The sequence below is a fragment of the Saccopteryx leptura genome, chromosome 10 (assembly GCF_036850995.1).
Source record: "Saccopteryx leptura isolate mSacLep1 chromosome 10, mSacLep1_pri_phased_curated, whole genome shotgun sequence".
Lineage (NCBI taxonomy): Eukaryota > Metazoa > Chordata > Mammalia > Chiroptera > Emballonuridae > Saccopteryx > Saccopteryx leptura.
This window is the reverse complement of record NC_089512.1, coordinates 11,046,762-11,060,776: the sequence shown is the minus strand read 5'-3', so window position 1 is coordinate 11,060,776 and position 14,015 is coordinate 11,046,762. Positions and strand designations below refer to the sequence as shown.

The 14,015-nt window shown below is 41.8% G+C and overlaps 1 protein-coding gene across 3 annotated transcripts in view; it reads right to left on the bottom strand.

Annotated features, from left to right (window-relative positions):
- The window catches only part of ANO10 (anoctamin 10), a 129,172-nt gene extending 115,621 nt beyond the window's left edge, over nucleotides 1–13,551 (bottom strand). The window contains exons 1-4 of one of the 3 annotated variants that reach the window (XM_066351904.1): nucleotides 13,377–13,551; nucleotides 6,399–6,551; nucleotides 3,140–3,337; nucleotides 2,015–2,149 (exon numbers count right to left, since the gene is read on the bottom strand). In XM_066351904.1, the coding sequence (XP_066208001.1) occupies nucleotides 2,015–2,149; nucleotides 3,140–3,337; nucleotides 6,399–6,537 (472 nt within the window). In that variant the 5' untranslated portion in view covers nucleotides 6,538–6,551; nucleotides 13,377–13,551. Of the gene's footprint in view, nucleotides 1–2,014; nucleotides 2,150–3,139; nucleotides 3,338–6,398; nucleotides 6,552–13,234; nucleotides 13,323–13,376 lie in introns of those variants that run through there. The other 2 variants (XM_066351902.1, XM_066351903.1) reach the window with 2 other exon arrangements.
- Between the last annotated feature and the right edge of the window lie 464 nt (nucleotides 13,552–14,015).

The window sequence follows — 14,015 nt, the reverse complement described above, 5'->3', positions numbered from 1 at the left end:
TGTGTTTGCGTTTCTCCTTTAATTTCACTTAGCACTGTTTTGTAATTTTAATTATATAAATCTTTTACCTCCTTAGTTAATTCCTAAGTATTTTATTCTTTGTGATGCTATTATAAATGGAATTGTTTTTATAATTACCTTTTCAAGTAGGTTATTGTTAGTGTATAGAAATGCAGCTGATATTTGTGTTAACTCCGTAGCCTGCTACTTTGCTGAGTTTTTATTAGCTCTGAGAGTTTTGTGCAAAATTTAGGGTTTTCTACATATAAGATAATACTAGCTGTGGAGAGATATAATTGAACTTCTTCCTTTACAATGGGATGACTTTTATTTCTTTTAATTCTTTAACTGAATTGCTCAGGCTAGAATTTTCAATATTATGTTGTGAAAGTGGACATCTTTGTCTTACTCCTGAACGTAGAGGTCAAGCTTTCAATCTTTCACCATTCAAGGTGATATTTGCTATGGGCTCTTCATACATGGACTTTATTATGTTGAGGTTGTCTCCTTCTATGCCTAGTTTGTTGAGTGTTTTTTATCAAAGTGTCAAATGCTTTTTCTGCATCAATTGAGATGAGTATGTGTTTTTTTCTTTTCTTTTATTAATGTGAAGCATTTGAAACATAGATTAAATTTCATACATTGAACCATCCTTGCATTCCAGAAATAAATCCCACTGTCATGGTGTATAATCCTTTTAATATGTTGCTGAATTGAATTTTATAGTATTTTGCTGAGTGTTTTTGCATCAGTGTTCATACAGGGTATTGGTCTGTAGTTTTCTCTGGTTATAGTGTTTTGTCTGGCTTTGTATCAAGGTAATGCCAGTCTCATAGAATGGGTTAATCTTATTCTTTCCTCTTCAATTTTTGGGGACAATTTGAGAAGGATTCGTATTAGTTTTTTAAATATTTGGTAAAATTCACAGTGAAGGCATCAGGTCCAGGGTTTTTCTTTGTCAGGAAATTTTGGGTTACTGATTCAATCTTCTAAATAATTATAGGTCTATTCAATTTTTCTATTTCTTCCTGATTTAGTCTTGGTAGATTTTGTGTTATATGTACTTTATCACAATGAGAGAGACACAGAGAGAGAGAGAGAGAGAGAGAGAGAGAGAGAGAGGGAGAGATTGAAGAGATAAAACAACTAAACAAAATGGCTGATCTATGATTGAATCATGCTTTGAACAAACCAGCTCTAAAACATAATTAGTGACAACTGGGAAAATTCAAATATGAACTGGTTCTTGGGCATCTGTCCTCCTGGGTGAAGACTAGAAGGTAGTATTAAAGGTATTAATACTTCAACAATACTTCAGTAATAATATAGCATTAAAGTATATAAAGTATTAAACTGACAAAAGGAAACCAGACTAGAGTACACAAAAGCTCACATGTTTAAAGTGTATATTAAGCAGTAAAAATACTCTGAGGCCTTGCCACTACCTAGGTTTGAGGAAAACTTGGAATTACACAGTGTAGTGAACACTTTCATTCTGCAAACTAGTATTCTCATTCAAATAGAATTACGTAAGATCAAAAAGCGGCCGACTGCTGACTTTCATTCAGGTATTACCACCTTGTGACTCTTCCTAAGCCTTTCTATGTTCGCTTGTGTTCACCAAGTGAGATGAGATGGGAAAAGTGCTCCAGGAAATGACCAGGTCTCGGGTTTCTCTCCCCCACAGATTTTCATTATACTACAATGTTTGAGCATAAAGTAAACCCTGCTAATTTTAACTGAGTACAATGTGTATCTGTTCACACTGACTGACTGATGTGAGACCTCCATAATAAGTAGCAAACCACGCAGAATACATTGATCTAAAACATGCAATATAATGAAGCTCTAAAGGCAAAAGATAGGCTTATGAAAAAATAAGTTATTATAAAGTTATGTAACTTTCTCAGTAAGAGGGAAAAAAAATTAAGCTTCTGTAATGTGTTATTTATGGCCACTAAGAAAAATTGCATCAGAATGTGTATTCATGAAGCTGGTTGACATAATCACTTACATAATGATTTTCCTGGATACAACTTTGCCTGGGGGTAACCAGGAATCATTTTTTCATCTCTGGCTCTAAGATTTTCAAGTTCATGTTTGATAATGAACTGACATTCTGCCATTGTGAGAAAATCATCATTGTTATCTAAAATAAAACAAAAATTTCCAATTATTGTCTCAGTAATAGCCAAAATAAAGTTAGTAATATTCAAATAACCTGGGGCTATGGGAATGATATAAACAATGAATAATTAACATAAGAAGTAAGCAAAGCATAAAACTAGTAAATTTAACAGAACATAAAGCTCCTTAGATATTTTATAAGAATGAAAGTATTCTGTTATGCCTTTACATAATACAGTTCTAAAAACAATCACTGTACTAGTTAACGTATAATATGGTACCAACATCCAAATGGCAGACACTTGCTTGATCTCACTGATCCCACTAAGCAGAAGCTGGTATCTTCCTTAGTCCTAACAGTATCTGTAACTAGGGTGGCGGAACGTTGCCTGTGCGGAAATGCTCCTTCAAACTCTAACATCCAGGTCATTCCCTTCTGGAGCTGAACATCCCTCCCATAAACAGGGAGAACAAAGTTTGGTAAGAAAACAGTGTTTTTTGACAGCCAAATCCTTTTCAGTGAGGTGAATTTCACCTTGACCATTTACTCACTAAGATTATTTAAAAATCCAGAACGAGTGAGTCTGAAGAAGAGTCTAACCACATCTTCTAACCCTCAATGCTACTGATTAGAATCAAGTCAAATATAAACTCCCATTCTGAAGTCATGGCCACCCTGGCTGGCTTTCTCTAGAAACTATGCTCTTCTGGAATACCCTTTGAGGCCAGAACAGAACCAATGACCTACCAGGAAATGGGGATTCCAGGATACCGACCTACTGCTGTGTTTCTTATTGTAACACTTTTCTATATGACTTCACCATTCTAAGAACTACAATTACTTTTCTATATGACTTCACCATTCTAAGAACTACAATTACTGTGGGCCATAGATTATATGGCCAATATTTACCATCTGCTCTTTCCTGAAAAAGTTTGCTGACCCCTGATCTATTCATCAAAAACTCTGCTTTGACAAACTGACTCTGAGAGAAACCGTCCCAGGACTCACCATCAAAGCCTTTGAAGTTGTGTCGGGTTCCGTAGGTGAAGGCCCTCATGGCGTTGTCATTGCACTCCTTCACCAAGCCCACTGCCTCCGCCCCCAGCAGCAACCTGATGTTGGAGGCGCCAACAAGATACAAGTTCTGATTCTCCACGGTTTCTTTCTCATATTTATTTAACAGTGGTCTAAACAACAGCTGGGCACCTTCAAACACAAAAGATAAGCACAATCTTAGAAAGAGACAAACAAAAAAGTTTCAGAAATGAAAACCTTCTAAATATTATGTTTCTACTTTGGCAGAAAGAAAATATGTTATATTAAGGTGACCAATCGTCCTCCTTTAGGAAGGACAGTTCTTCTTTTGTAAGCTCCATCCTCCCTAAAAAGTGTCCTCCTACATGTCCTCCTTTTTTTTTTCATGTCCTCCTTTTTGATATTGGAAGACTAATCTGTAAATGTCCATATTTGATCGATGCAGTCGATCCATGCGTGTGATGTGACGTATTTGTATCTAAATGAATACTTTTTTCTTACAATTATTATTAAGAATTAATAGGCATGTAGGCATAATTACAATATAAAATATTACAAATATTTTTATTATACATTTATCATATTATAGTGTATTATTGTTACAATGAATAAAATGTTTCTTTTATTTACAATATTGTTTTCTTCAATTGATTTTTGTCTTCCTTTTCATGGTAAAAACGTTTGTAACCTTACTTATATTAACAATTTAAATCCATCTTACAAATAAATAGGAAGTACAAGTAAATTGGGGATGGAAGGTCCCTACAGTTCTTTGAAATAAAAGCCCAAACTGGAAAATACAGTATGTGGCTTGCTAGCTACCCAAATTAGAAAATATGAGACAAGATCCCAATATTTATTAGCTCTAGGTATAAATTTGCCCTATGTATGCAGGATAAGGATACAGCTTCTAATATAAAAGATGGCAGATCAAAATTTATGAAAATTAATTTGAAATAAAATATCCCAGTAAAAATGCCACAAATGTAACACAATTACATTGAATTATATAACAAATTGTATGAATCTTACAGAACAATGTAATTTTCATATGATTTTCCCATAAATGTCTACATTCAATTAGATTCAAAAACAGTTTTATTAAGTAGGTTTCCAAATGTTAAGAGTGGATGTTAAGATTTGATCTTGTATATGTAATTGTTACTTAAAAGATTATGGTAAAAATAATTTTTTCTAATTTTTTATTTCTACTTACATCAACTTTTTTTTTTAGATAGAGGAACAGGAAGGGAGAGAGATGAGAAGCATTAACTCATAGTTGCAGCACCTTAGTTGTTAATTGATTCCTTTCTCATATGTGCCTTGACCAGGGGGCTTCAACCAAGCCAATGACCCCTTACTCAAACTAGTGACCTTCAAGCCAGCAATCTTGGGCTCAAGTCAGCGACTATAGGGACATGTCTATGATCCCACACTCAAGCTGGCAACCCCACACTCAGACTGGCGAACCTGTATTCAGACTGGTGAACCTGTATTCAAGCTGGTGACCTTGGGGTTTCAAACCTGGGTCCTCAGCGTCCCAGGCTGACACTCTATCCACTGCACCACCACTGGGAAGGCAACCTCAAACTTTTTAAGGTATTTCTTTACTATTTACCTTCTAGAGAGGATTGACAGAAATTACAAAAATACTCATCAGATGGTAAGAGGGTAATGAGAATAATTTATATTTCACTTACCAAATGGATTAATATATTAAGATTAATGTATTATTTAGGTAATTTATAATAGAGGAATTAAAGACTTTAATTAAAAAATCAATGAGATACATTCAATTGAAAGAAAATAAAAACAGCTGGTTAATACAAAATCTTTAACCTCATTCATATTTAGATAAATGCAAAAATGACACCAATATGCTATTTGTCATGTCTCATACTGCATTTCAGTTTACAGTCAAAATCTTTTAAGTATTTCAGTCTATCTGGTGTCTGGAGACTTAGTGAAATCTTAGGTGTTGCTTCATGTAGTTTTATGAAGGGTCAGCTCATGGAAAACGTCCTCCACCCCTATCGGGGCCCCTTTTGCTTGTCCTTCGGGAGAGGGCTGAGCTTGGCTTCTTCTATAAAGCCATCCCGTACCACCCCGAACGCATCACCAAGGATCACCCCTTCCTCTTCTTTACTTTTATAACAAGTATAAATATAATCCACTTCTAAGTACCATGAACTGCTTTACAACAGCTCTTTCATTAGCTCTTATTTTCTGTTACTTCAACTTCCAGAAACAGGCATTCAGTCCCCTTACCCTGAGAGTCACATACTTGCAGGCACTGTATTGATCTCTACCTTCGCACCATAAATGACACGCAGAGAACACTCGGGAAATACTTGTTGATTCATTTGACAAATATTTACTGAGCTCCTACAATGCACGGAGTGCTGTGCTGGGCACAGAGTTTAGAGCTGTAAACAAAATCACTCATGTTGCTTAAAAACTAATGGAGACTTACAGTCTAATGTTGATTTAAGACCTTCTTTCACACCCTAGATCTGTGATGGCGAACCTTTTTACAAAAACCACCCACTTTTTTTGCCTGACCAGGCGGTGGCACAGTGGATAGAGCGTCGGACTGGAATGCGGAGGACCCAGGTTCGAGACCCCAGGGTTGCCAGCTTGAGCGCGGGTTCATCTGGTTTGAGCCAAGCTAAACAGCTTGGACCCAAGGTCGCTGGCTCAAGCAAGGGGTTACTAAGTCTGCTGAAGGCCCACGGTCAAGGCACATATGAAAAAGCAATCAATGAACAACTAAGGTGTCTCAACAAAAAACTGATGATTGATGCTTCTCATCTCTCTCCGTTCCTGTCTGTCTGTCCCTATCTATCCCTCTCACTGAATCTCTGTCTCTGTAAAAAACAACAAAAAAACCCACCCACTTTTGCAGTGCTGGTCAACTCTGGTCCCTCCCGCTCATTAGTGGGCGTTCCAGCTTTCCTGGTGGGCTAGTGGAGCAATCAAATGGTGCCGCGATTGGCCCACCATGAAAGCTGGAACACCCACTAGTGGGCGGGAGGGACCAGGTTGACCAGCACTGCAAAAGTGGACAGTTTTTATAAAAAGGTTCGCCATCACGGCCCTAGATAAATAATAAAACCAAAGAAACAAATATTAATTTAAGAAATATACCTTTGAAAAAACTGTAAGATATATCTGAAAATACATTTTTAGTCACTGAGCATGACTAAATCTGAGTGATACTTATTTTACTCACCTCCATCTTTCTTTTTAGTGATAATTCTGTTTTTCAGCCATTCCTTGGTTTCATCTTTGACATCCTGAGCAAGTTCTATGACTACCAAAGGCGTGAAAGAACTCTCACAAGTATCCAAAGCTGATAAGGTCACTTTCATCTTTGACAAACTTGCTGAAAAATAAAAAATATATATAAAAAAACAAAGAGGAGTTATCATGGAAAAGAGAAATACATAAACTGTATTTGTATTTTCTCTTATTTACATCCAACTCTGGTTCCAAAATAAAGCAAAATTTCTCATGATCCAGATGGGTTATATGGCGGGTTCAATCAATGGTTCCAGCACGTGTGCACGAGGCAGGCCTTTTACGAAGCAGCCCAGAACACAGCAGTGTGGCACGGCATCCAGGTCAGGAAAGGTAACAGTGTCAAAGGCGCTTTCACACAAGAGGAATAAGAAAGTATTTACGAAGGATGTGACACCTGAACAAGATTTAGAAGAATGAATAGGAGTTTGTCATACAGACAATGGATGCCATTCTAAGTCAAGGAAATAGTACTGACCTACAAAGTAACGATGAAAAATAGCCAATAGACTCTGAGAAGTACAGGTGATTAGGTATGGCTGGAGTGTTATCTATGTGGGGGTGGGAGGGATGAGCTTGTATCTGACAAGGGCTCCTGATTACAGAGGAACTGGGCTTTGTCCAGTAAATACTGGGAGTCACGAATTTATTATGAGCGGGGAACCGACACAGTCCAATTTCACATTTCAGTACAGAGTTGATCTCTCGGCATCAGCTTTCGTTCCCATCTTCCCCAGGGATATATCACCTTTATCTCTGTCACCAAGCTTGTAAAGTAAGAGTCAACTTGGATACCCACCAAAGGTATCAGTCACTAAGGCCTAATTGGCCTCCCTATAAAATGTTTCTCACGTGAATCTGTCTGACTGATTTTCAGACTTTAAACTTAGTAGTAATTCTAACTCTGCACTTGGTATAAATTTTAATGACTCCAAAGGACAAGTACAGATCGATTCTTGGGAACGATCACAGAAAGAGTGACCAACACCACACCGCAGACCGTCTTCCTTCTCCAGGGGAAATCCTGATCAATCCTGCAGCAAGCTGATCAACGAGTTCCACGTTGTCTGGCTCAGACTTAGAAGTGTTTGTTTTTCTCTCCCAGAGCATAAGTATTGTTTAAATCAATGTTACATTCAAATTATACTACAAATATATCAGGAACACAATTAAAGATAACAGCTCAATTAAAAGTCAGCCTGCTAGGCTCTATAAAAAGGAAACCTGATCAAAACAGGACCTAGTGCTCCCCTCCAAACAGCCAATGATGTAGTCGGGAATTATACAGAATGAAAGAATAATATACAGTAATTAGAGCTACAGAACTCAGAACACTTAACGCATAAAAGTTTTGAATCAAGAAAAGGGAAAAGCGGCACTACCCGGGGCAATAACATGTATAAAACCAAGGAAGCAAGAATCAGGACAGTGCAGAACAGTAAAACTGGTCTGACCAGAGCAGAGCAGCTACCTTTAGTAAGCTACAACCATTTAAGGATCAAGTGCTACAATTTGCATATGGCCAGTAAGGAGTCCCGGTAGGTTTCTGAGCAGAGGGCTAACTAGCTATATGTCAGAGGGATATAATTAATTCCCAACTGGTAAATTTAGGGAACAAGAATACGGGTGATCTTCGTGATAGTCTTTCAATTCCCCTGAACTTCTGGAATGTTTCATTTTTTAAAAGTTGGAAAAAAGTGTTAACCTACCAGTAGAATATGAGATAAGCATCATCATCTTTTAAATGAAAATATCAAACACAACAGACATTAATTGCGTGCCTACTGTGGGCCACGCTTTGATAAGAGTTGAAGGTACAAAACTAAGTAAGGTCTATGTCTTCCTTTTGAGGAGTTCCCAGTCTAATAACAGAAAGTTGTGTGCAGCAAATCGTTCTAACACGTGGGCTAAGTACATCAGCAATAACCTGAGGTGTAGGGCTGGCCTGAGGAGGGGGAACTTTCTGGAAGGGAGGGAGAGAACCAGACAGCCTTCAACTTGGAAAGGTGAATGGATTGCTGCAGGGTACCTGACCTGGGGCATGGAGAGCATAACTGTGCTGAGCAAACAGCGAAGATGCAAAGACTGGTTAGGTGACGGGAACAATAAATTGTCCGGCAGGACATATGTGGCCACGTATCAAAGGTCACAGTTTTTTTTTTACCACATATGCATTGCCTCCTGTAATAAAAGGCCCACCTTATTCATAATGACCAGGTCATAAAACAATCTTCCTGAGACACTAAAAGCCAGTTTCAGTTCTAAACATGTATATTAGCACTATTGAGAAACGCATAATAAATATTGGGTCGTAGATTTATTCTCAATTTGAAATACTACCTGCCTTTCATTACTCAAGGCACAACATTTTCTTTTCCACTAGAGCATTTTAACTGTGACCAATATGAATATTTTGTTCAAACTCCATCCAGAGAGAGAGATGACCCATAAGTGCTAGATACACTTGTGAGTATATATATATATATTAAACTGGAAATGCAGCATTTGACAAATAAATTGAAATTTTAGTCATTCCATAGTTTTTTCTACAACATATATACACAATGTACTAACTCGAAAGAATATGATTTGAGAAAATAGATGCACTCCCCTATGATCACTGCAGACATACCTTAATAAGACTGCCAATACAGCCTGACCAGGCGGTGGCGCAGTGGATAGAGCATCGGATTGGGATGCGGAGGACCCAGGTTCGAGACCCCGAGGTCACCAGCTTGAGCGTGGGCTCATCTGGTTTGAGCAAAAGCTCACCAGCTTGGACCCAAGGTCACTGGCTCAAGCAAGGGGTTACTCAGTCTGCTGAAGGCCCGTGGTCAAGGCACATATGAGAAGGCAATCAATGAACAATTAAGGTGTCGCAATGCGTAACGAAAAACTAATGATTGATGCTTCTCATCTCTCCGCTCCTGTCTGTCTGTCCCTGTCTATCCCTCACTCTGACTCTGTAAAATAAATAAATAAGTAAATAAATAAAAGATTGCCAATACATTACAGACAAAAGTGTCTCGATATTTGATATACAAAGAGTTCTTACAATTCAACAATAAAACAAAATCCCAGGTCACAAAAGAGCAAGTGGCCAACACACATTTGAAAAGATGTTCAAATTTACTAATAAAAGAAATGCAGAAGTAATGACAAGATACTTTTCCCTTTTCAGATTTGTTGAACTTGAAAGATGGAGGGAACCCAATTTTGGCACAGGTGCAGAAAATCAGGCATTTACACACAACTGATGACAGAGGTGATTTGATACAACATTTGTGCCATCCGTTTGGCCACAGTGTACTTACAGTCCGGGTTACCTAAGAGGCAGGAATCCTCTTACACCACCTGTGCTCTACTTCCTATCCCTGTAACCCTGAGCGCTCTGCTCAGGAATTCTGTCACCATACAGTAACACCTCTGGGGATGCCCTTGCTTGGGAGATCCCTGCCCCTCTCTCGGTGGGGCATGCAACAGGGTGCAGGTAAGGCAGACTCACACTCTGCAGTGTGCTGGCTAGCAGAATCCAGGCCTGCTCTAACTCTACTTCTCCCCAGGGAGGTGAATATCCTGTGTGAGATGACGGACCTAAGAAGCCCCATGGCAGCGTTGGCCGAAGCTGAGTTCTGCAATCTACTCTTGTTTTTGTTTTTTTGTTTTTTGTTTGTTTGTTTTTCATTTTTCCAAAGCTGGAAACAGGGAGGCAGTCAGACAGACTCCCGCATGTGCCCGACCAGGATCCACCCAGCACGTCCACCAGCGGGCAATGCTCTGCCCCTCTTGGGCATCGCTCTGTTGCATCCAGAGCCACTCTAGCGCCTGGGGCAGAGGCCACAGAGCCATCCTCAGCGCCCAGGCCATCTTTGCTCCAATGGAGCCTCGGCTGCGGGAGGGGAAGAGAGAGACAGAGAGGAAGGAGAGGGGGAGGGGTGGAGAAGCAGATGGGCGCTTCTCCTGTGTGCCCTGGCCGGAAATTGAACCCAGGACTCCTGAACACCAGGCCGACGCTCTACCACTGAGCCAACCGGCCAGGGTCTGCAATCTACTCTTACCAGAGGGTCTTAATGGGAGTTTGTTCTGCCATCATTACGCACACCAGACTACTACATGGGATCAAAACACCAGGTGCGCACACATTAGGGCTTTAAGTGTGGGTACAGAAAAGGGCCTCTTGAGTTCAGTTGGGACCAATCTAAAAACAAGCATATTCAACATACACAGACGTCTTGGGCACTGGAGGGTAAAATGACTTCCGCTGCCACAGCCAATTTCCCCCTTTATCAAGACTCATCTAGAACAGCAGCCAGGAATGAGAAGGCTCTAGGGCACAGGATCAGGAGGTAGCCACCCCAAACTCTATTCCTCTTTATCATGTGAACTGCACACAAGGCCAAAGAGAGATCACAAAGGAACGGGATTACTGGCTTCATGTAGCTTTACCATTAGCTCCTGGAATCATCTGGCTACATACAGTAAGAGGTAAATCCTGCCTGTGGTGGTTGAAACTCAGGGAGAGAAACACCGTGAGTTCAACCATGGAGGCCTGGTGAGAGGAGGGGAGTGGTTTATGTGCATATTTATCAAGGAACAAGAACATAATAATAGACCCTTTACTTTCTTCCTGAGTATGGGTAAAGGGGAAAAAAATCAGTGGAATTATCATAAATCAATAATAAAAAGAAAATGAACAGGACTGTTTTTAAGAATCAACTCAGGGAGAAACATGAAGTAAAATTACAAAATTACTCTCAAGTCATGAAGCAGAACAGAAACATGTCAGAGAGAGAAAAACTCAGGGCCACGCTGGTCAAGCTGGAAGGTGAGCGGGATTTCCTCAGGAGGAAAGCTGTCATTTTCATGGCCAGGGCTAGAAGAGGGACAGGACTGCTCCAGAGACAACATAGAGGTATCCTCTAAAACCTCTAACGGGCAGTTAATTTTGAGAGTAACTGCCAGACTCTCCCTCCTTGAGATGTAGAACAGCTGCTTCTCAGTTACAAGAGATAAGGGAGTGGAAAATCGGAAATGCACACACCCACCTCCCTAGAGTGTCTCAGGCACAGGGACAGTGACAGAAGCTGGTAAGGCCCATTCTCTGAGGAACGTAATCTGGGAACCTGGTGCCCTCAGGACTCAACAGGAAGTCGTAGGAGAGATGAGACATGACACACTGAAGACAGCCTGGCCACAGCAGCCCAGGCCTGCCTGGACGCTGCACAAACTGACGGCCACCTCTGCACAGAGTTACACAACTGAGTCTTCTTGCATGCAGTGACCAGAAAGGCGAGACAAGAATATGTCCTCCTCTTACTTATACATTCTGTCTACTGCTGTTACCCCTGGCACTACCACGATTTTGGTCATTTTGGCTGGATAATGTCTGAAAACCTAAAAACCTGGATGGAGCAACACTGTATCTCATCTCTAAGCATGAGTCGGCACACAGTTGCAACTTTAATATGTGACCAAAGAATCAATACAATGAACTACGTATTATACAATGATTTGAAAAGATGTGTAAGGAGAATTTTTAATGATCCAGGAAAATGTTAAGTGAGGAAATAGGAAGATAAATACAAAGTAATATATAATATGATCCCCACTAAGTAATATGTATATTTAAATACACACACACAAAAAAACAAAAAGACTTGGGAAGAATTGCACCAAAATGTGAATAGGGTTGGTGAAATGACAGGGGGTTTTCATTTTCACCTTATACATTTCTCTATCTTCCAAGTTTTCTACAATGGAAAAAAAAAAAGTTTTACTGTTTGTTTTTTAAGTGCACACACTCTCTAATTTACCAGGCCTTTTCTATCCCTTCTCAATATTCTAGATCTTTTAAATGTCATTCTTTACCTGCAATTCAATGATTCTTTCAGCAGTAGCTGGTCATGGTATACTTTCCACAATTAATTCAAAACTGTGTATAATACTCACAGAACGTCCCTTAGAAAACATCTAGTCCTCTAGGTTACTGTGACTTTAAATGAAAAGTAGCTACCAATTTAAAAAGATCTAGTTTTTTTAAACCCCACAGGATTAAATTTTTTAAAAATTACAACACAGCATTTAAGTGAATATACTACAACTGTACTTTTAAAACCCAAGACCTTCATCCACTGTCTCATCTGTTCAAATAGGGTTTTGCAGAAGACAGCACACGCCACTGCTGGCTCTTGTGAAAGCACCAGGAAAATTAGAGCAGCAGGACCCCATTCTACCCGTACTTCTCACGTGTCCCAAGCACTGCCCCTGACTTGCCTCTACTATATTATTTCATCTGTAGGATGTGTCCCAGTCAGAAGCCTGGAAACCCTATCACCCCGACGTAAGAGAGCGCATCATCCTGCAAGCTCGCCCCGGCCACGCGTTCTGAGATGCCCAAACTCTCCCCGGTCCCTGGACTGCCTAGGCAGCTCTGTGCGGTGGTCCTTCCCCCAAAACGCCATTCACTGTGCTTGGCCGACTCCTCCACCCCACTCACGACCACCTTCCCCAAAGTTCTAAACCTCCCTCTCCCCTCGATAACCCTCCATCCTGAATCCACCAGCCCCGGATTTCGGCCTCACCACCTTTCTTTCATTCTATTACTCAACCTGCCACTCCCAGACTCATAATTGCCTCCCCAAACCTGAGTGGTCTCCAGCCCCCATCTGCAACCGCCACCCCCCACACACACCTTCACACACACCCCTCCCAACCTGAACACCCCGTAATCCACTTCCCCATTCCCGGGATTGCCAGGGCGGGAGGTACCCAGGGAGGAAGGGCGGCGGCCTGGAGGAGTCCCCGCAGGCGTCCCACCGCCTCCCGGTGTCCGGGGACAGGCAACCCGCTCGGTGCCCTAAGGAGAGCGGGGGGGGGGGGGGGGGGGTCCCAGGTCCACTCCCCCACTCACCAGCCGCAGTGGCGCTGCACGTCTTTGGGGGCGGACCCGAGAGCCGGCGACACCGGGGGGCCGGGCGAACGGACGCTCCAGATAAGGGGCGGACCGGGTCCTGCAGGGCGGGAACGGGCGTGGCGCAGCCTAGACACGGCGACGCGCAGGCGGGGGCGGGACCATGGTAGGAGAGGCGGGGTCTAGCGCAGTGTCGCCCCGAGCTGCGTAGGGACCCAGCAGTGTGTCGCTCCCGGCGGGGACTGGGTCGGCTCCGGGGAAATGAGAGAGTAGCCTAGCTGGGCCGTCGTGTGGCGTGGCAGCACAGCCGGGGAAGGGAGAAGCGTGCCTTCTGGGCTGTCACTCTGAGTGGGGGCGGGACTACGGTGGGACTGGCAAGGCCTCGCTGGGCTGTCACTCCGAGAAGGGGCGGGACCACGGTGGGAGAGGAGAGGCCTCGCTGGGCTGTCATTCCGAGAGGGGGCGGGATCACGGTAGGAGAGGCGGGACCTTGCTGAACTGTCACTTTGAGTGGGGGCGGGCCCACAGTTATGGAGGCGGGGCCTCGCTGGGCTGTCGCACTTGGAGCGGGTAGGACCCAGTACAGCGGTCAGGAGAGGAATATTCCACTTAACATTTTTCTCGTTTACATCTCTTACG